Below are 22,890 nucleotides of genomic sequence, written 5' to 3'. Positions count from 1 at the left end.
ATATTCTGACATTCAAGAGATTTGATAGCAGGCTCTCATTCATATTTCATTGCAAAGGAAAGAAAGGTAGTTATTACATCTTCAGTAAGACAGTTGCAGTTGGTGTTCAATATGTGGAGAGTTTTATCTTTGATATCAAGACCAGGTTTTTCCTATAAAACTGAGTAAGGTGAACAGATCTACAAAAACATCTAATATAGAGCAGTGTGCTTCCTTGGGCTTATTATTCTGAGGCCTAGAGTAGGTTTTTAGCTTAATTACCAAGTGTTGTTTTCTTTTTCTTTAGGAAACTTGTGCATATTATAGAGCTCAGGTAGAACTTAGAACCCAGAGGCCAGTGCTTTTAATAAGGGGTCTGTAAGTGTGATCACAGCGGGGAGGGGGGGGAGTGCATGTCACAGAGGGAGCTTGGTCACAGCAGGCACACGGCTTGGATCAGGATGGGGCTTCAGTAAACTTTAATAATCTTTTAAAAATTTATTAATAAAATCTGAGAAGCCCAAGTATCATCTTGCTAAACATAAAAACAAATATTGCTAGTATCAAAAGGCCTCATTATTTCTTTAAAGAGAAAAATTTTAAAGGAAGGTGTGAAACCTTTAAAATACAAGTTCTAGAATTTGAACTCATGGCTTCCCCTCTAGTTTGTAGCATGTTGTGGCTGTATAATAATTGTGGAATTTATTAAGATCAACTTGCATGAGTCAAGACAAAAATATATTTGATACTTTTACAAGCAAGAAACCATATGAATGTATGAATATTATTATGCTTTTGAATGTTTAATTTTTAAAACTTTTTTCATGGGACATTTTAAACATTCAGAAGCAGAGAGGGTAGAATAGTATAATGAATCCTCCAAGTACTTATCACCCAGATTTAGCAGCTGAAAACTTGTGGCCAATCATGTTTCTTACTCTGCTTCCACCCACTTACACAAATATTCCCCAGCAGTTGTTTTAAAGCACCTAGGGCATATTTCATCTATAAATATTTCTAAAACATAAGGACTCTTTTTAAAATATTATATTTAAAATTGACTAATTCTGTAATACCAACTCTATTCAGTACTCAAATCCCTCTGATCACCATACTTTCATGCTTGGTTTGTTCAGTCGAGAGTCAGATTGGCAGTGCTGGTTGGACTTACTGCTTCTGTCTCCTCCTAGACCTGTCAGCCAGGCCTCCTTTTTTTCCCCTTCCTGATTACAAGTTGTCTGTTGAAGGAATTGTGTCACACTGTTTTTTCCTATGCTCTGGGTCTGGCTGATCCATCTCTGTGATGTTGTCCTGGGTGCATTGCTGTCAGGCTCCTATATTCCTGCATTTCCTCTAAGCTGGGCCTTCGGATCAAGAGGAGTTTGATCAGAGACGGGCTCAGTGGTGTTCTTTTTGTCCAAGACTACATACATCATAGGTGATATATGTGACACCTGGCTGCCTCTCTGTGACATTCGGACCGGTTAGTAGATTTGGTACATCCATTATAAAACTCCTGTGAGCATGTCACTGACGGCTTTAGCAGCTACTGAACATGTCTGGATTCCATTAGGGGCCACAGAAGGGACTTGTGACTTCTGTCATTTCTTTGTTGGTTATTTAGCTGGACTAGGTCTAAAGACAACTTTCCCTCATCTGCTGTTCAGTTACCCTGAGGAATGCTTCCTACAGGAAAGACTGCCTTATTCTTTCCCTTTATTCACCAGGTTTTTGTGTGTGTTTTCATTTTTAAATATGTTTTTATTGATTTTTTGAAGCAGAAGAGTAGAGAGAGAGAAATATCGATGAGAGACATCACATCAATGACTGTCTCCTGCATGCCTTCTACTGAGGATCAAGCCTGCAACCCAGGCATGTGCTCTGACCAGGAATTGAACCAGGGACCTCTTGGTTCATGGTTCACCATTCAACCACTGAGCCATGCTGGCAGGGCTATTAACCAGTTTTTAAAACAACCAGTTGCCTTCCTCCCCAGATGATGTTGTTTGGTGGGGTTTTCTCTTTCTGAACCTCCTTAGGAATTTATGGATTTTTAACACTCTTGAGAGCGGGGTTTCCCATCACCACCCCAGGTTGGATGGTTTGCCAGAAGGAGTGTTTTCTCAGAACTCGGGGCTGAGCTGAAGTTCCACATGGTCAGCACTAAACCATAACATATGAGGAAAGGAATGGAATTGAGAGCCCAGTCACTTGTGTGACTAGAGATCAGAGGACACACTGACCACTTGAACTGACCTTGTCATGCCCTGATGCTGCCTTAAGTGATGTTCCACTTCCCAGTTCTGCTCCTAACTTGTTGATAATGTCCTAAGTGTTGTCATCTTGACCCTGACTTGTACTCTCCCTAGACCCACACCAGATGTCCTCATCTTTCTTGATGGATCCGTGTGGGTTTGCAGTTAAATTTTCATGCCACCTGTTTCTCTTCTGTCACATGTCACTGCTGCATCTTAAAAGGCTGTGTTGTGTATCCCTTGTTTGACTTCCCTGATATGTCTACTGTTGCCCTACCTTTCTGTAATAGTTTCTTCTCTGTTTCTCACTGTGCTGTGAGCTCCTGGAAGGCTAGGATGTGTCTTCTTGATCCAGCAGGTGCTTGCTATAGAGATAGTTGACTTTCTTTTTTTTTCTTTTTTAAAAATATATCTTTATTGATTTCAGAGAGGGGAAAGGAGAGGGAGAGAGAGAGATGGAAACATCAATGATGAAAGAGTCATTGATCGAGCCCACAACCCGGGCATGTGCCCTGACCGGGAATCGAACCTCAATCTCCTGGATCCTAGGTTGCCGCTCAACTGCTGAGCCACGCCCGGCCGGGCGAGATAGTTGACTTTCAAATGAGCATTAAGAACTGAATGAGGGAGTGAATGCGTAAATGATGCTAGTGGGTCGAGGGCTTTACAACCTGTGTATTCAAACATCCTCATCACCAGTTTGTGGGGGTTTTTTGTTAAGGTAATTTACGTAAATGTACACATACACTGTAAGTCTGTCTTTGTTGATGATTTGGGGGAAATTGCCTGTAAAGCTCTTTCACAAATCGGGATCTGCTGTGCTAGTTTCTGCATTTTTTTCTTTATGGTTGAATGTTAGATGTTCATGAGAACCTGGAATTATGTATTGGTCTTTATTTTTCATCTTGTTTCATTTTGTTTCACTTTTGTTGTTTGTAAAGATTCTGCACCTTCACTTGGCTGATTCTGCAGAGCCATGTGACTCTCCTTATATCTCGGTAGAAATTTCTATATCTAGTGCTAATCTTTGCTAAAAGAGGAAATTGCATGTTAAAATATAAATGTTTTTTCAAACCCAAGTCAATCATAGTAAGAAATTATGTGTCAATAGTCAAATAAAGTATTGCAATTTTTATAGCTATGCCTTAAAATGTAACATGTTTCTTTTGTATTGAAATAATGTTTCTGTTTTTCTTTTTCCTCTTGCCTCTTTATAAAGGAGTCAGTCACTGCCAGCATAAGGTTAAGAAAGCTAAGCGCTTTCTCCCTTTGCTCTTCTGTTCCCACGAACCTCCTACGGGTACTGCACTCACATTTGCACAGGCCCTTATTAACCACAGCGCCCAGGCAGGAGATCTGACCAGATGCTTGTAGAGTGACCCGAGCAGAGTGTACCTTTATGGGGTGTCTGCGTATGTGCTGCCCCTGCCCAGCAGCAACATGGGGCAAGGGTTTGCATAAAGGTCTTTGGGCTGATCTGTTTATAGAAGACTCTGTTTGCCTGTTTGCTGATGTGTAGATGCATGGCAGGGTGAGAAGGAGCTTCCCGGTTCCACGTGTGGGTGTGGGTGTTGGTGTTGTAGTGCAGGGCCTACAGCTACAGTGTTTGCATCATGGCTTCCTGACAGAGCATGCTGCTTTCTGTGCTTTGGGCAGCTGTTCAGGGGTGCTGCAAAGTAGAAGCTGCCACACCACGTGGAGAGTGTTCTAGAAAGGCAGACTTCTAATAACGGAGCAGGAATTTCCCCAAGTGCCGTAAGAACACAAGTGGAAATGACCTGGGAGCACAGTTTCGTGTGCCGGCCCCTCACAGCCTCGTGCTGGGCTCACCGGAGGAGCCCATGGGGCGGTCCCTGCTTATCCTTTAGCGTACACACCAATGACGCCTTGTTTTCATTTTTATTTAAGAGGGTCCAAATGCCCGTTGAGGGGGGTAGAAGCCATTTTAACACTTAATTGTGAGAGGCAATCCAATTTTATTTCGTGTGGTAGAAACTGATTTAAACTCTATTGCACAGCAGTGTGACTTTGTATAATGTGTTGACAGCGATGCCTTAAGTCAAGTAAATGCACTGCTACAGTCTTTCCTTTGTCTTTTGAAGTAGATCTTGGGGGATAATTTTTTGTTTTCCTTACACTTTGATTTACTTGTCATTTTAATAGTGTTTTCCCTCTCTCTCCTCCTTCCTTTCCTCCCTACCCCCCCTTTCTTTGCATGCCACCTGGATCTGCAGATGAAGTTAGTGGGGACGGTAATATTTATTTTACATTCATGTTACTAATGTGAGATGGTTTTTTACTGATGCCAATGTAGCTGATGATTGAGTGGAAGACAGCACCAATGTGGAAAATGAGGTTGTGCACACGATTTCATAGAAGGTGTTTAGGGCTCTGTCGTGGAAGGGAGCACTCAGTGTCTCCATCACACCTCACTGGTAAATTTGAGTTGTATATATTCATGGTGAATTTTCTAGATTTTATTATTCAAACCAGAGTTGTGGAAAAGTGGTCCGAATGGTCTCATTCAGCAAGATGAGTCACACTTGAGAGCAGTAAATGACGGAGATACGTACACTGGTTCCTAAGCACTGAATCTGTAACCATTCTCAGTTTAGGAGTGCGGAAGTGGAGAGGAAGGAGTGAAAGCGATTATTAAGAGTCACACACACTAAAGTAATTAGGGAGATGTCCGCTGTAGTGGTGACACCTGTTTCTTAAGCAGTTGCAGGGAGCACCTGATCAACTGGAAATCTAAATCACGCTCACTGTCTCGTTTCCTTTTACCTGTGCACTGCCTCATGCAGCTTCATATTCCTTGTACTAAAGGAGTCAGAGTTTATCCACTAAAATTAAGGGAGGGTATATTTTTATCATGATTAAATGAAAGATTGCTTTTACTGAAGTTTTACCTGTTCATTTTGGTGATGGTACTGATCACTTTGGCATACCGAGCAGAGCACTTTCAGTGAAAGATCTCAACTCAGTGTGACTCTGGAAAAGTGCATTGTCATGGGGCCTGCAGCCTGGGAGTCAAGCTCACTTCTAGATTGACTCCTGGGAGTGACAGGTTAGCCGCTTCCTCTCATGGACAGTTTCTGTGTGTGGCCATTCACTGTTGTGCAGGTGCGGACACGGATGATCCGTAGACACCAGGGTATGAGTAGCCAGGTCTCAGACTGTGGCCCCCCCAAGGTCCCCTCTGCCCATCCTGGCCTTGGCTGATATGTGTGACCTGAGCAAATGCTTGTCTCCTGTGTCCTTATCTGTGAGAGGTCTCTATGGAGGCTCTGGGGTTGTTGTGAAAGCAAATGGTTATGTAGTGAAAACATCTTCATGTCTGTTCCCACATCTGAATTTCCTAATGTTGTAAATTAGAGCAAGTACTGTTACCCCTATTTTACAGACAAATAAGCTGAGCCTTAAGCCTTTAATCACTTAGTCTAGGTCAGGGGTCCACAAACCAAGGTCCACGGGCCAAACATGGCCCGCCTGCTGTTTTTATATTGACCCTCAAACTAAGAATGATTATTGCATGTTTTAATGGTTGGAGGGGAAACAAAAGTGGAATAGTATTTGTGGCATCAAAACTATATGAACTTCAAATGTCAGTGTCCATAAGTCAGTTTTATTGGAACACAGTCACCGGTTCTTTCACATAGTGTCTGTGGCTCTTACCCACGTAGTGTGAGCAGCACAGGTGAGTGTGAGCAGCAGAGGCTGTGTGAGCAGCACTGTTGGCCTTTTACAGAAAGTTTGCTGACCCTGCTGGGTCGTGTAGCTAGTGGACGTGGAAGAGCAGGACATGTCTGAGGTACCAGGTGAATGAAAGCTGTGAAGTTGGTCAGTCCCCCTGCGTGGCCGAGTAATCTGTCCACTGTGCAGATGTTACCATGTGGGACTGATGACCCATTCACACTTTCTGAGGGCCTTGGGAAGCGTGTCAAGGGAACTAGTTGTTAGAATTGCAGGTATCCAAGCTAACACCAGTGCCACCAGGGGAAGGGCCACCGTTCCTTGCCGGGCAAGCGGAGGGGACATGATGACAGACTTGCCTTGTCTGCAGCCTCTCTGTGGGAAGCTCAGTAGGTGGCCAGCACTGGAGAAGTCGGGGAGCCTGAGGTTTTGTGCAGTCCCTTCATTGATGACCGGTGAGGGTTATCACTGTCTGCTGCTGCGTCCCTCCAGACTCCAGACCGAGCCCCTCCCAGTGACCCCAGGCCTCAGCTCTCACTGTGTGTCATTACTGACAGTGAAGACTTCCTTGTATCTCTTCACCACACTTCAAAATGAGAATTTGGTACCATCTGTGCAGATCTCTAAGGTGTCGGTTTCTGTCCTTTTTATGTTTTTGTATCATTTTTATTTTACCACATACTGTGATACCAAGCCTTTCAAATTATAAAGTTGCCCAAGGTTTTAGAAGCCTCTATTTTTTAAAAATGTTTATTTCAAGATGGTTAACTTATGGGCTGGGCATCCTGAAATTGTCTCCCAAGTACACAGGCCCTGAAAAGCCTTCCTGTGAGCAGCCATGGAGCAAAACTGTGCCCAAGAGGGCTAGGGTGGGAGTCCCAGAATATCCCTCAGGGAACAATCCATGTCTCACAGGTGCTGGAAGGCGTGTGCTGGAGTGCCATTCTGCTACCTGCCTTCACTGACTAGCTCTGGGACCCTTGGAAATTATGTTTTTTCCAGGGGAGGTGAGAACAGTACCACCCCATAGGACTCTTCTGAGGATGGAATGGCAGTGGTAATTGTGTGTTGCTGGTGCTGGCATACATGAGCTCTTGAGAATGTTCTTGGCCGTCATCAGCAGAGAGTGTTCATCTGCTTCCTTCATTTGTGCCCAGGTCTTTGTGCCTGTCTACTCTTTTTCTTTTTCTTCTATTTTGCCATTATTTTGGAGGTCCAGTCAGTTTCAGGTGGGGCTCTAGTTTTCCAGGGGCCCTCGAGTATGTGAAAGTACCTCTCCTGCCAGTGTCATACTAGCCCATAATCCTAAAGCCAAGAGAGGAAAATAGGAATAGAACTAAGTCAGTATCAAGAACGTTGGAGAAATAGGCCAGGCACTGCCACTTGTAGACACCTGTGCAGAAGGTGACGCTGAAGCTCCATTTGGTCCCTGTGCCAGGTGAAATTTTTTTACTTTAATAACTTGTTCTGATGATTACAAATTTAAAAATGAATTCTCCCAGGAACTCGGTTTGCTCTCAGTCATTACATAGCAGTGTGTGAAACGACTGAAACCCTAGAGAGTATAAACTATATAGTCTTGATTTTTTTGGTTTCTATCATTTTAATATCAGGATGAAGTAATAATGGTATCAAAGAAGACAGAGCTTTTAGTTTCTTAATTCTCTGGGGTTTCCAGGGCTGCCAGGTTGAGTTTTCAAAACAGAGCTCTGTCAGATTATAGTTCTCAAAGGATTGCCCCCTTATCTGACCCAGCGACTTAAATCCTCATGCGTGCAGCAACAGAAGGCTTCTCTCTTTCCAGACTTTTCAGTATAAGTGTCAGCTAGTGTGCCGTTTTCTTCATGTGTTTCCCCCCATTGATTGGTGGTGGATTTTTAAGTTGCTGCATCTTGGAAAGGAATAAGTGGAAACCCTGGACTCCTTGCCCTCATCTCAGAAAAGAACTCATTTTAATATGCTACTTGTTCTCATTTTATTCTTTTGGGTAGATCTTTTAACCTTTCAACATTAATGTATACTCTTTAAATATCTGAGTGAGAAAGTTACTAGAGGTGAATTCCTGGGTTGCTTTCACCATGAGCAAATCAGCCTAGTTAATCTCCTCGGAAATTGGCTGCCATTTTTGTTTTCCAAAGGAGAACATTGAGACGATGCTGTGGAGTCTAACTATGAGTAACATCAGGTGCTGTGTTTGAGATAACTAGTCTTGTTTGGACAATGGTGTGGTTTGGAATGTTTGCTGTGGCTGAGGGAGAGTGGCCGTCAGCACCAATGGTAGGTTTGGAGCTATACATAGTTGCTTCATGTCTTTCTGTTTTTCACAAGGACTTTCTGTGTTAGCTGCTCTGTCTGCTCTCTGAGAAACAAGTCTGTGTCTTACAACATAATGGACCATGATGTCACTTTTTTCCCCATAAATGACTCATGTGAGCAAAAATGGAGTAATAGTGTTTTAAGAATATGACAGTATAGTAGGAAATTTAGGCATACCATTTTGCCTTTTCAAATTATATCACAGGCCAGGATGTCCAATATTTAACCTCTTCCAACATACCTGTTTCCTTTTCTGCAGAAACAGACGACTATGCTGAGATCATAGATGAAGAAGATACCTACACCATGCCCTCAAGTAAGCAGACTTCTCATTCATTCTTGCTCAGATGTGACAGATACTTAACTTGTAAATAGCTCACATTGAAAAGCTTTAGATACTTATTGTCCTTTTCATAACTGTTTTTAATGCCTCATTGAGTGCATAGCAAATTCTCTTTTCAGCCTTCAGAATTCTACATTTTATGTGCCTAAAACTCAAATATCTATACGTCTGTTTACTTATGGGCTTTTTGTCATCTTGCTTTCTGGCTCTGTGATAATATAACCTTTATTGATGAGAGAATTTCTGTAGAAAATGAGTGTTACTTAAAGTTAAAAAAACATATCTATATTTAATTTTTTGAATATGTCTCTTCAGTGACTTGCATTTCCCTTGTGAAATGCTGTTCTTTATTGCCCTAGACTAACCAGTTACAAAGAAGGGCTCTAGTTCAGTCCTGCAGCCAGGTGGGATGTGTGGGAAGCTGACTTTCTGTAGCCTAAAAATGTCAGCGTCTTGCTTCTCTCTGTCGAACTCCTTGTTGATTGAGGAGTATCTGGAAGCCCCAGATCTCCGGTTGGAGTTTATAGTCCCAGATCTTGAACTGGAGATGCCTTTGAAATGTCATTCACATTTAAAAAATTGTAAATCTACCTCTTAAAGAGGCCCCATTAGGATTCCACCTTACAGCTTCAGAGGCCTTAATAATTCAAGTTGACTTGCTGATTTCAGTAGAGCTGTATATATTTGTAACATAAATGTTTGGGGTGCTTTTACCCTGTTGTGTAAATATTTTAAAAGATGCTCGAATTTTAGATTTACTGTGTACATTGACGAGCTATTACCAAAATAAAGAGAAACAACACAGCCTGCTGAGGCAAACATAATCCTGGGTGGGCCCTGGGCCACCTTTCCAGAGCTCTCCTGTAACGATGAGAGGGGCATGAAACAGAGGCGAGAGCTAATACTTAAGTGTGTACATTTTGACTTACCGTAGCAATTTGGGAAGATGTTAATTTTTAGTTACCACTTTGTCATTTGTACATTCCTGCAGAGAATCCAAATTCTTATTTGTGTGTTTATTATTCAGAGTTGAGTAGTAAATGTCCAATGTAGTAACTTATCCAGACCCCAGAAAAACGAGTTACCGAAAGGAGTTTATGAGGTGGAACTTGAGAGCGTTTCTGTGTCACATTGCACTAACCGGAGGGGTTTAGTTCCCTGTGTCTAGTTCTTTTTTTTAACTCATATTCATGGTTAAAATATTTAACAAAGCAAGTATTATTGACATGTACTCTCTGAGTTTATTGTTGTTAACCTAATTGCTGTTATTTCTAAGCAAGGTCTTCAATTTTTTTCTCTCTTAATTGCAATACAGAAAGCTATGGAATAGATGAAGGTAACAGGATTCCTTTAAAATAACTATTTGCTTGCGATTGCAATCTGTGGAATGATATGGGATGTTTCAGTTTTCAGTTAACTTTTATTTTTAAACTATTTTTCATGGGTTTACTCATTCTGTTAAACCAATGGAAACACTAGCTAACGTGATTTTAAAGAGGAAAATAACCATCTTAAATTTGGGTTGAATTTCTGCATGATTTGTAATTTGATAAACCAGGGGAAAGTTGTTTTATTCCATTGGTGATCACACTAATGGGATATGTGCGGTAGGGGCTTCGGGGACGACTTTCCTGACTGGGAGAAATCAAAATGCATACTAAGTAGTGAATTGATTAGAACCAATCTCCTAGGTTCCTAGTGGGTATTTCTTTCTGTGTGCCTCTAAATAATTGGTTTTGTGTAAATCGGCAACCTAATATATTAATTTGAGGCAAATGCTCTCAAAATATAAAATACTCATAATTTATGTGATGTGCTCAACCTGATTCCGAGTCTAATTTTGAAATTAATTTTTAGAAGCTACCTCTTTAAACTCTTTTAGCTCCATGAATAATATCAAGATAGGACTTTAATAAAGTGAGACACTCTTAAACTTTTAAAACACGTAGTTACTCATGACACAATATTTTTGTTGCTTCCATATTTACAAACTTTATTTATTTGTAAAATAATTGCTTTAAATAACTTTTTGAGCCTTCATATGTTAATACCTGAACTAATAGTACTTATTAATTAAGCATATAATTTAATACATAGAGAAGTTATTTAGAAAACTATCAAATAGATATCAACTAATTCAGACATTAAAAAATATGAAAAAATCTACCTGTATTAGAACTTGATGGTTTGGTACTTCAGCCAGTGCCATAAAGTTACATGAGTTCCTTTAAAATGCTATTTAAGAGAATTCCACTGTGTTTAAAGTGTTTTCATAGACAGATGTGCCATGTGACGTTTTACTCCAGGGTGTTAGAAATGAACTTGTGTCAAGTGTTGTTTCCACGTTTGGAATGCTGTACTTGTGTTTTTGATGTGTGGGTCCTGTTTTGCAGCCAGGGATTATGAGATTCAAAGAGAAAGAATAGAGCTTGGACGGTGTATTGGAGAAGGCCAGTTTGGAGACGTCCATCAAGGCATTTACTTGAGCCCAGTAAGACCAAAAGTTTGGACTACTTTTGACTGTTTAAGTTTAAATTGCCACTTGTTTGTCTTTGTAAGTCCTGAGTTCTTCAAGGTATTTGCAGTTGGCTTTTTTGTTTTGTTTTGTTTTGTTTTGTTTTGTTAATCCTTACCAGAAGATTTTTTTTTTTTTCCTTTTTAGACAGAGTAGAAGGGGGGGGCAGAGAGAGAAAGAGAGAGAAAGAAACATCGATGTGAGAGAGACACATGGACTGGTTGCCTCCCGCACTCACCTTGCCCTGGGCAGGGCGAGAACCCACAACCCAGGTATGTGCCCTTGACTAGAAATCGAACCTTCAACCCTTTGGTGCTCAGGCTGATGCTCTAACCACTGAGAAGCACTAGCCAGGACTGCAGTTGACTTTTTTAAGCTCATCATATATGTCAACTTCCTTAATATATTAAAAAATGAAAAATGGCAAAATAGCTCCTAGAGGGCTGACTCTGTCTTTTATCACTTTACTCTTTCATCTCCTATCAACAGTTGTAGATTCCATAGAAGATTGTCCCACTGGATGGAATTAACAAGTAGATGACCAAAGTTAACAGTATTTAGCTAATATTCCCACCTACCTGCATTGTCAAGAAAAGAACATTAATTTTCCCCAAATTCTCCACTGAGATAAGTGAATTTTTAAAATTATTTAATAGTTTTATTGAAATATAATTCACATACTATAAAATTCACTCTTTTATGTACAATTCAGTGTTTTTTTAGCATATTCACAGAGTTGTGCAACCATCACCACAGTCCATTTTAGAACTTTTTTTTTTACCCCCCACCCAAAGAAATTCCTGTTAGCAGTTACTTCCTATTGCTCCCTCCCCCAGCCCTTGGCAGCCACTCATCTACTTTCTGTTTCTATATTTTGGCCTATTCTGGACATTTCATACCAGTGGAATCATGCTATGTGTGGCCTTTTGTGGTGGTTTTTCTCAGCACAGTGGTTTCCGGGTTTACCCACATTGTGTCATGTAGCAGAACTTCACTCCTTTTTATTGGCAAATAACATGCCATTGTGTGGACACACCATGTTTTGTTTATCTACTCATTAGTTGGTGGTTATTTGGGTTATTACCACTTTGGGCTATTATAAATAATGCTGCAGTTCAGTTTTAAATGTCTTTACCTTTGTGCTTATATAAAATGGTATCATTTGCTCTATATTTTTAGCTGACAACTCCTCTTCCAGTTGTTTTTTACTACATCTGTATTGCTGATCTTCCTAATTCTCTTAACTCTTCTTATTGAGGCAAAATGCAGTGGAGAGAGCCCTGGATCTAAATTTAGTCAAAAGACTTAAATTTTAGATCTGGCTCTATCCGACTCTGAAACAGAAGGGAAGGGAAGCTCCTTGACTCTAAATTATTGCAGTTAAGCCTGATGGTCTCTGAACTTCCTTTCATCTCTAAAATTCTCGATAGGCAAGCATTCTGAAGTTCCCACAGTCAGTAACATCCAAGATCAACTTCATCCACCTGTAAAATAAGCAATCCATTTTCGTTGTGAAAATATGGAGAACAATTTTTGAAGTGTCCATAGTCCAGTGCTTACTAAATATTTGTTGACTGAAACCCTGCCCCCAGAGTAATACCAGGATTCACATTTTTGTTGTTGAATATCTTTCTGATATGTATTGTATGTAGATGTTTATTTTGTTTTTAATGTGGGAGTCTAATTTTACAGTGCAAAGGCGCCTTCATTTCTCTGGGTTCCTATTAAAAATCCTTTTCCCAGGTTATGCTCTGTACTGTTCTATAAGATCAAACAACATTCTATCAAGGATTCTTAATAACTAGTCAGAATGTATCAGCACAGATATCATGGGCAAGAACCTACTATTGAAGCTGGACAACAGATGGGTCCCGGATGCCTGTCACTACTTGAGCCAATTAAGCAGACAGGATTGAATCATATATGAGCATTTATTCCAGTAATGCTGGTAGCATGGAGAGAGCAGCAGGTCATTCACATAAAATCTGCTCTACCCCACCCCGTATAAGCCAGCTGCTAATATTGAGTAGAAGGACAAAGATTACATGGGGAAGTGGGCAAAAGGAATAAGAATGGATATAATGGTTACAGGTTACAGGAAATGCGGGCTAGGGGGTTTGCAAAAGGGTGGGGCACCTCTGGGACCACTTTGTTTTGGCGACAAGGTGGTTAATCTTTCTATGATGATGGCAGTTAAGGAGAATGGACTGCATTCCAGCTGTCCCAGGCTTATGGCTCTTAGCCAGGTTAGAATGTGCTTTCTCTAATCAGAACAGAACAATCATGCTCAACAGAGCATGGTTAATATTTCTGCCCGTAACACTATTAATTACTTAATGGAGATTTAATGAATTCTTTCAGCAATTATTACCATCTACCACATAACAGCTAAGTGTGGGGACATAATAATGGACAAAATAGGCAAAGTTTCTACTTACAGAACTTGAATTCTGTCTGGGCACAAGGGCACAGACAAAAACAAACACACTAAATACCAAGTGGGCAAGAAATGCTCTAAGAAGACACAGCATGAGCAAGAGGAGGCCCGGACGCTCTTCCCATGGGATAATCAGAAAGGCCTCTGATAAAGTGGCGTGAGCAGAGACCTGGAGCAAGGAAGGGAGCAGCCCACAAGCTCCCCCTAGGGACGAGTGGGGGGAAGAAGCCACAGGGACGCCACTGAGGCCACAGAGGAGTGGAGGAGGAAAGTGAGAAGCAAGGCACTGGGGCTTTGCGGGGGCCTGGTAGGCCTTGGGGTCAGGACTCTGAGTTCCATTCTAAGAGTCAGTAACGACGAAGTTTAAAGGCTCGTTAGTACACTTCTTTTCTTTATTAGGCAAGGTTATCAGGCTTATTTTTTATTATTTGAGCATCAGTTGATAAACACACATTCTCTCATCGTGATTCTCGCCTTAAAAATTGATTTTTAAGTCTGTTTTTCTCATTTATTCTTGAACATTCCTTCTCTAGATTTATTTGTTAAAATCTTTTAAATGTCTACCAGCTGTTATTAACTCAGAACCTAATCATAGTCTTTATTTATTTTAATCCTCACCTAAGGATATTTTTCTCCATTGCTCTTGAGAGAGGGAGGGAGGGAGGATGGGAGAGAGAAACATGGATATGAGAGAAACGCAGCGACTGGTTGCCTCCTGCATGTGCCCCATCAGGGAGTGGGGAGCAAACCCACAACCAAGGTATGTGCCCTTGACTGGGAATTGAACCCGTGACCCCCCTGTGCAAGGACTGATGCACTAACCACTGAGCAACACTGGCCATGGCCTAATCATAATCTTTATGTAGGAGAGTACACACCATAGAGGCATTTTCATTAGACATTGAAACGTCTCTCCCCCTAAATGTTGCCTATATTTTAAAGAAGGTTTTTAAGAACCATATCTTAAGTCCTGGCCAGCATGACTCAGTGGTTTTGTTGTAGGCAGCGGGAACAGCACTGGTGTTAGTCCGTGGGGTCAGACCAAACCTGAGTTCAGTAACCTCGGTACTTGGGTTCTGGCTAGGAAAGAATTCAGAGCCAAGACCCGAACTATAAGAAAATAATTATTTGGTAAATCACAGAGGTAGAAGAAACAATTCCTAGAAGAAGTGGGCTTAGGAAACAAGTTATAAAGGCAAACAAAGAAAGGGCCTTTGGGACTTGGGAATGAGGAAGGGCCTTTGGGCCTAGGTGCCTGGGTGGGGGGAGGGGGCAGCGGGAAAGGGAAAGGCACAGGCACAGGCACAGGCATGCTCCCAGGAGGGAGAGCACTGGGTCCTCCGTCCTAATGGTTTTATTTATTTTTTCAATCTTCACCTGAGGATAGTTTTTCCATTGCTTTTCAGAGAGAGTGGAAGGGAGAGAGAAAGAGGGAGAAACATCAGTGTGAGAGAGAGACATCAATTGGTTGCCTCCCCCATGAACCCCAACTGGGACCAGGGATGGAGCCTGCCACTGAGATACATGCCGTTGGCCAGAATCAAATCCAGGACCCTTCAATCCTTGGGCCAACGCTCTAACCACTGAGCAAAACTGCTAGGTCCGTCCTAATGGTTTTAAGCTTGGAGATCTAGGGCAGGTCCCAGGGAAAGATCTCATTATAATATTCAGCAGCTTTCCAGGTGTGTCCTTTCAGGGTTGTGGTCTCCAGTGATTGATTGGTTGGCACCAGGGTGGAGGCCATCATTTAACGCAGTTAGTCCTGAGGTAGGCTATGGCTGGTTTTTTTTTTCTTCTGGGCCTGGAGCTAAAAAACAGCTGAGGTCTAGGTGTTATCTCTGGGGAAGAAAGGTCAGGGGGTCCAAACTACAGACCTAGGGGAGGAAAGGCCACCCTGGGGGCCAGGTCCCACCCTACAATTGTCCTTTGCTAAGCAGCCATGGCTTTCCATCCTGGTGACCTTCTGTACCTGGCCCATCATCCTTGGTCTGCTCATGTCTGTCTGCCTATCACAGAGCGTTGGCCCATACACCTAAGGGTCGCGGGTTCGATTCCCGGTCAAGGGCACATACCTGGGTTGTAGGTTCATTCCCCAGCCCCGGTCAGGGTGCATGCAGGAGACAACCAATTGATGTGTCTCTCTTACATTGATGTTTCTCTCTCTCTCTGTCTCTCTCTCTCTGTCTCTCTCCCTCCCCTTTTCCTCTCTCCCCTCCCCTCCCTTCCACTCTCTAAAAATTAATAGAGAAAATATCCTTGGGTAAGGATTAACAAAAACATATATAAGAAATAGAAATAAAATGTCCAATTAAAAAAAAAAGAGCCATATCTTGAGCAGTTATGTACATGTTTGCCTCTTTTAAAGGTTTTTAGGAAAAAAACCTTTCATCTGACTTCTCTAGTATTCAGCTTCCTCTATGGTCTGTGGTGAAGGGTTGGGCTTTTATTCTAAGTGTGATGGGAATGGAAGCCATTGGAGGGGTTTAAGCAGGGTCACACAAGATGACCTGTGGAGACTGGATGGCAGGTGGCATATGTAGATGGACTGGCAGAGCTAGGCAGATTCTGGGTGCATGCTGTGGGGAGAGACTGTAAGTCTGGCCCTGGGTTGTTGGATGTAAAGAGATGAGGGAAATGGAGGAATCAAGCTGGCTTCCAGGTTGTTTACCTCAAGCAACTGTGTCAATACTCTTTGCTTAATGAGATGGAGGTGATGAAGGAAGAAACAGGTTTGATAGGGGTTGTATTGGTCCGCATTTTGGGAGGCACCTACAGAGAAATCTAGCATGAGAATAGATGGATAGTTCTGGCAAAGACAGTATTGAAGCAAGCTGGAGATAAGCACTTAACATTGCTAATTAGAACCATTCTGGTATTCTGTTGATTTGCTTGAAATGGCCTCTTATTTCTTGTATTTCTTAAGCTCTCTCTTTTGAACTTGTTCAAGAGAGGATCAGTTTCCTTGGCTCCCTGGACAACATCCTGTCAGTCCCCCTTGCGCTCCTCCTGGTCTCCAATCTTCTCATGTTGTAGAGCTCCTAGACCCCTGTCTCCCGGTATGATTTCATCACTGTCCCCATTGTGACTACTTCCAGATATCTCTGTCCAGCCCAGGCTTCCCTTGAACTCCAGTCACATTCCCTCGCTGCCCACTCACTGGTGTGATTTGGGTGACTGAGCCTGTCACATCCACAGCTAAGCTTCTGATCTCTTCCTTCCTCTTCCCCTTCTCTGCCCAAAAACCCAAGCCCAACTCTTCTCACCCACAGTCCAGTATGTCCCCTTCCTCTCCTCCACTTCTCCCATACTTGTCCAAGCTGCCATTATCTATACTTGGCCTTCCCTCCCCCTCTGTGGCCCTTTCTCAGTACCACTTGAATATTCCTTCTCAGGATGTCATTCCTGCCCAACCCATCTCATTTAAAGTGAAAGCCTGTCTTCCTGTTGGTCCCACCTGCCTGGGCTCTGCTGCCCCCTAAGCTCATGGCCTCCACCCTGCCCCCCGCCCCCCGGCCCAACCACTCTCAGTTCCCCCTTCCTAGGTGTGTGCCCTCATCTCCCTGGGGATGCCTGCTAGCATAGCCGCACCCACCTCCCACAGCCCGCAGTGTGCTTCTCTATACACTCTCTATTGTGTTCATGTCTGTGCCCTTCCCTGGAGCAGGGATCACTGCCCCTGTTCACTGCATATCCTCGGCACCTAGAACAGTGCCTGGAACATAACAGAAAATAAGCCTGGAGTCAGTGGATCACCAGTGGCATTTCGCACCCACACCTATTTTCATGGGGCTTTCACAGAGTATTTTAAGTGGTTCTCCCTCTCTGAGACTTTACAGTTCTGGTTCTGTCTGGCCCAGAGTCCATGTGTCCGCAGAACAGACAGCTTTCTGAGCATGCCCCCTGCTGCAGGCAGAGGACCTTGTTGGCACACGTGTGACTCTCTGATTTCCCAACAGGAGAATCCAGCTTTGGCGGTTGCAATTAAAACATGTAAAAACTGTACTTCCGACAGCGTGAGAGAGAAATTCCTTCAGGAAGCCTGTAAGTGTCTAGAAATTTCTGTGGAACTCCATTTGACTTTATCTGTGAAATCCAAACTCTCTGAAGAAGAAAAATAATGTTTTGACTTTTATGAGACAACAACTTTTATTATCTTGCCTTGCAAATTGATTGTATTTGTAGAGGCTGTATTTACAGATTTTTCGGGGTAAGCCATGATGTTTTGGGTATGAAGATAGATTGATTTATTGTCCTTTTGTCCTTTGGTACCTTGTACCATTAAAATCTTTGCCTTGGAATTGGGCAGATATGGAAATGGTTTTAGCCCCCATGCTGCAGGCCCCGGAGTTCAGGGGGAGCAAGACCGACAGTCCCCTGGTCCCTCTGCTCTGGGTTCATGCCTCTCATGATGGAGCTGCCTAAGGGGTCATATGTGGGTATTCTCTGCTGGTTGTCTACTCTCAGAGAGACAGGCGGAGGCTTGTCTTGTGTGTGCTCATTAGGCTCCCTCCTACCTGCCCTCAAGCTTGGAGTCCTTCCGCCTCTCACGTGTTACGTGGCTTGTCCTTTCTCATCTGACTGCAAAAAGTAGTCTCTCCTTAGAAGCCTCGTCACAGGCCGTGGTCTCTTCTTCCCAAGTATTTATAACTAAGTAGGCATTGCTTAAGGTGTTATTATTGCCCCCTCCCTTTAGACCAGGGTGGGTCACCTTTTTTTCTGCCACGGGCCATTTGGATATTTCTCACATCATTTGCAGGCCATACAAAATAATCAACTTAAAAATTAGCTATGAAAAAAAGCTCCTAGATTTATTGAATTTCAGGTCCCACCTGGTGGTTGCCTTGGCAGGGCCAGAACAGATGATTTTGCGGGCCGTATACGCTCCGTGGGCTGGACGTTCCCCACCCCTGCTGTAGACTTAGAGCTCCCTGGGGGACAGGGACCATGTCTGTTTTGCTCACAGAAGGGAGACATTGGTTGTATAAATCTCAGTGTCCTTCATTCCATGTACACCAACCGACCGTCTTCCACTCCATCTCTGGGAATATTTATCACATGTCAGTAAACTAATAAGTCAAGAAACCCTACAATGACTTCATCAATTGTGTCTAAGCATAGCCTTAGTCCTACTCTCTATCTCTTTCTTAAGTACTGCACAGGCCTGGAAGTGACTTCTGTCCCACCTAGTTCATTACTAGAGAGTCTAGGCCAAGAAAATACATAGTGCGCCAGCCATTACCACCTAAGGGCCTGCGAGAGAGTAACTGTGGGCACTGTTCTCCCCTAGTGACCATGCGCCAGTTTGACCACCCTCACATCGTGAAGCTGATAGGTGTCATCACAGAAAACCCTGTCTGGATCATCATGGAGCTGTGCACACTTGGAGAGGTACCGTAGCCAGACCAGGCCTGTGCGGGCGGGCTGCCCAGTGCAGGTTGGCTCAGCTCAGTTCTCAGTCCACACTGGCTGTGTGATGTCCCTTGTTAAGAAAGGAAGGATATGTTGTGCCCCCTGTGGTTTTGATTCAGAGGATATGGTGCAGTGTCCTCATCATTAAATTCCCCAGTCATCTCCTAACTCAATCCGGCAGGAGCATCTGGCCTGACCAAAAGTTTTGTCAGGACTGGAAACAACAGGTGACCAAGTGGTTCTTCTTTTCCCTCTCCAGTGCTGGTGCCTAGAGAACTAGCCCAGTGATGTGCGGATGAAAGAAGCAATGTAATTTAAATGCTGAATTTTGGTAAATCTAAACAGATCCTTAAGCTTTTTGAGAATTCACATTGCAGAGTCTTTTAGACCAACTGATGAGATTAGTCACAGTTTGGTGTGTGTTTTTAATGTGAGTAACGGAGCGTGAACAGCTTTCCTTATTTGACTTTTTCCAGAATACAGAACCTTTTTAATCACTGTATCACCATCACTTGGAAACTTGTTTGAAATGCAAACTCTTGTGCCCCACCCCAGGCCTGCTGGCCCAGAACCCTGCTCTCATCTGCAGGCCTCCCAGTAGCCTGGCCTGGTTGGGGACAAACACAGCTTGATTTTTCAGATGCCCGCACTTAACTTTCTGCTACTGAAGCTTAGTAATGCAACCTTTGAAAAGGTTACACATGTTCCTTGTTCTTTAAAGGGTACCAAATACAGTTTTGCTTCTGATAAGCATAGGAGTTACCAGCTACCAAGAACCAAAGTGTAATTTGTTCCTTCCTCCTCTTTGCAACAGCATCAGCCTCCCCCCTCCCCCCCAAAAGGCCCTGCATGAGGTCCTCACGCTCTTTCTCCCCACATATGCTCACAAAGTTTGCTGGATGGAGCATTTTAAGGTTCCTACAACATCTCCCTCCTCTGCTCTACTTTTCCAGATAAAATGGAGTTTTTCCTTATTTTTGTATAGTATTTTTCTGCTTTTGCTCTTGAAGAATCTAATTCTTTGGGATTAAAAAACTGCTAAATGTTTCTCCTTTATGTATTGATTTTGTAGAATTAGAATGTTAAATTCTTCTGCCTTTCTTGCATTTAGCTGAATTAATCATGACAATGGTAAGAGACACTGGTAAGCCCAGTGGGATAAATGCCCAACATGTGACTGGTTTACCTTTCTGCACCCAAAACTCCATGGGGGGGGGCGCGACACACACTGCTCCTTGCCTCCCTCCCTCCTCATCACCTATCCTCAGACCTACCCAGGATGCAGTGATGTTTGGAGTGGTGTGAGCTGGCTGTGTTTGTGTATTGGGCTTATTTGAGTGGTAACGAGATCTTTTTGTTTTGTAAATATTATTATTTAGCAATATTTTGTGCTTTCATTCATTCCCTAGAAACATCTTTCTGATTTTTTTCCAGAAATTTGTCTATAGTCATGAATATTACAATTTGACAATAGGATTTCAAATAAAGAATGATTAACCATAATTTCTGAACTAGGTGTTTTGTTTGTTATGCTTTTTTTATTAGGGGAAAATTGAAGCCATTCTCATTAAGTGCACTTGGAGATGGGCAGCATTGTTGTTAGATATGGCTCTTTTGCTATGGATTTCTGTTCTTTGTCACTAATCTTTCCTTTTTGTCTTGGTCACTGTCCCAAAGCTGAGGTCATTTCTGCAAGTCCGGAAGTACAACTTGGACCTGGCGTCTTTGATCCTGTATGCCTACCAGCTTAGCACAGCTCTCGCATACCTGGAGAGCAAGAGATTTGTGCACAGGTAAGGTCCAGGCAGGGGAGGGGGTGAAGAAATGGGGGAGAGGCCTGTGTGCTTGACCCCGGTGTGCAGGTGCTGCGTCTGTCCTAGCCAAGTGAGGTATCACTTTCAGATCAGTTATTCCTTCCACAAATACTATGGAGAGCCTAACCACGGCACTAGAGCAGTGAACACATGGTCTTGACACACATTGTCCGAGGACCTTCCAGAACACTGAATATCATGAGTGACATCTATGGGTGTCCTCTGGAATTTCTAATTATAACCTGGGTGTAGTTTGAATGCAGGTGAAAACTAGGTATTGTGTTAGAGTTGTGTGACCCTGCGTTAAAACAAATGCATCAGCGAAAACACTGACAAGTATTGAGGAGATTACTTTTATTTCATCCTGTCTCTGAGGCCAGCAGGGTACAGACCATGGTTGTGGGTCACCGTCAGTCAGTAATGCCACTGTAAATACAATTGTTTAAGAAGTAATGAGCAGTTTTATTATTTGAAAATATACTTATTGCCATCATTCCAAATACTGATTGTCATTAACGAGTAAATATCTGCCAGAAGGAATATGTTTGAAGTAAAATAATAAAGTGTCCTTTTTTTCAGTGTGTGATAAATCTCTTACTTGCATTGTACATAAGCTGTCTTTCAAAGTGCCATTATATAATATAGATGACTTTGTGGTTTGTTTTCCTTGTGTTAAAATTTGTTGTCCCAAATTCTTTATCAGGGACATTGCTGCTCGGAATGTCCTGGTGTCTTCAAATGATTGTGTGAAATTAGGAGACTTTGGATTATCCCGATATATGGAAGACAGTACTTACTACAAAGGTAAGAGCAGAGCAATACATAGGAAATAGGCTCAGGAGCTTTAATGATTTTCATTTCTTTAAAAGGTATGTTTTTAAGAAACATGCTCAGCTGGTTGTTGACAGGTGTGAAGTCAGTTCACAGGGAAGGACAGCCTTCCAACAAGGTATGGAGCTGGATCTCTGGATGTCCACAGACACAAGTGGGCTCAGCCTGGCCTCATCCATGTAACTCACAGGGTCACAGACAATTACAGAATGTACAACTTCTAGGAAAAAACACAGGAGCAAGTCTTTGGGATCTAGGGCTAGGCAAAGAGTCCTTACACTCGATACCAAAAACATCTATAGGAGGGAAAAATGGATAGATTGGACCTCATTAAAATTAAAAATCTTTGTTTTGCAAGAGACTTGTTAAAAGAATAGAAAGACAAGCTACAGAGCAGAAAAAAATGTTTGGTAACCACATATCTGTCCAACAAAGAACTAATATCTAGACTATAGGAAGACTCAAATGTCACAGTGAAAAAGAAACAAAGAAAGAAAGAAAATGGGCAAAGATACGAAGATTTTACTGCAGAGGATATGCAGATGGCAAATAAATACATCACTTACTAGTGACATGCAAATTAAGACCATAGTGAGATACTATCGCACACCTATCAGATGGCTAAAGTAAAAATTGTGATAACTCCAAGTGCTGACACACGGAGAAACCAAGTTACTGAAATTACTTGTGAGAAACTAAAATGATGCAGCTACTCTGGAAAAGAGTTTGCAGAGTCTTTTATTTTTTAAACCTCACCCCAGGATATGTTTTGTTGTTGTTGTTTTATTGATTTTAGAGAGAGAGAGAGGAAGAGAGAAACATCCATCAGTTGCCTCCTGCACACATCCTGACCAAGGATCAAACCCGCAACCTTTCATTATATGGGCCGAAACTCCAATCAACTGAGCAGGAGCTTGCAGATTCTTAAAAACCTAAGCATGCAACTACCCTGTAACCTATCAGTGACACTCCTGGGCATTTCTGTAGAAGAAATGAAAACTTGTGTTCACACAAAGCCTTTGTATTTGAATGTTCATTGCAGCTTATTTCTAGTAGCCAAAAATTGGAGTCCGCCCAGGTATCCTTCAACTGGTAGTTGTAGTCAGACACCCAACAGCAGATGGGGTTGGTTTCCTTAGCTCAGTGAGTGGCGTCTAACACATCTCAAGTCGGCTGACTCCAGAACTTCGGCCCATCAGTTTGAACTGAAATCTAGCTCGTGATTTTCTTTCATTTGCCAGTCTTGGACAGATTGACTTGGTACTTCAAATTATTGGACAAATATTTTAGTAATAAAT

General features: G+C 42.5%; 1 protein-coding gene across 10 annotated transcripts in view; it reads left to right on the top strand.

Annotated features, from left to right (window-relative positions):
* PTK2 (protein tyrosine kinase 2) overlaps nucleotides 1-22,890 on the top strand; it is a 164,565-nt gene that overhangs the window by 95,068 nt on the left and 46,607 nt on the right. For 8 of the 10 annotated variants that reach the window (XM_087825515.1, XM_087825520.1, XM_087825518.1 and 5 more), the window contains 6 exons: nucleotides 8,503-8,559; nucleotides 10,980-11,077; nucleotides 17,495-17,579; nucleotides 18,826-18,926; nucleotides 20,625-20,740; nucleotides 21,465-21,565. In XM_087825515.1, coding sequence (XP_087681641.1) covers nucleotides 8,503-8,559; nucleotides 10,980-11,077; nucleotides 17,495-17,579; nucleotides 18,826-18,926; nucleotides 20,625-20,740; nucleotides 21,465-21,565 — 558 coding nt within the window. Of the gene's footprint in view, nucleotides 1-3,453; nucleotides 3,535-4,468; nucleotides 4,487-8,502; nucleotides 8,560-9,901; nucleotides 9,923-10,979; nucleotides 11,078-17,494; nucleotides 17,580-18,825; nucleotides 18,927-20,624; nucleotides 20,741-21,464; nucleotides 21,566-22,890 lie in introns of all 10 variants that reach the window. The other 2 variants (XM_087825521.1, XM_087825522.1) reach the window with 2 other exon arrangements.

This window comes from Miniopterus natalensis, chromosome 16, assembly GCF_054644295.1.
Source record: "Miniopterus natalensis isolate mMinNat1 chromosome 16, mMinNat1.hap1, whole genome shotgun sequence".
Classification (NCBI taxonomy): Eukaryota; Metazoa; Chordata; class Mammalia; order Chiroptera; family Miniopteridae; genus Miniopterus; species Miniopterus natalensis.
The sequence above is the reverse complement of the archived record's forward strand: the minus strand, read 5'-3'. Positions and strand labels throughout refer to the sequence as shown.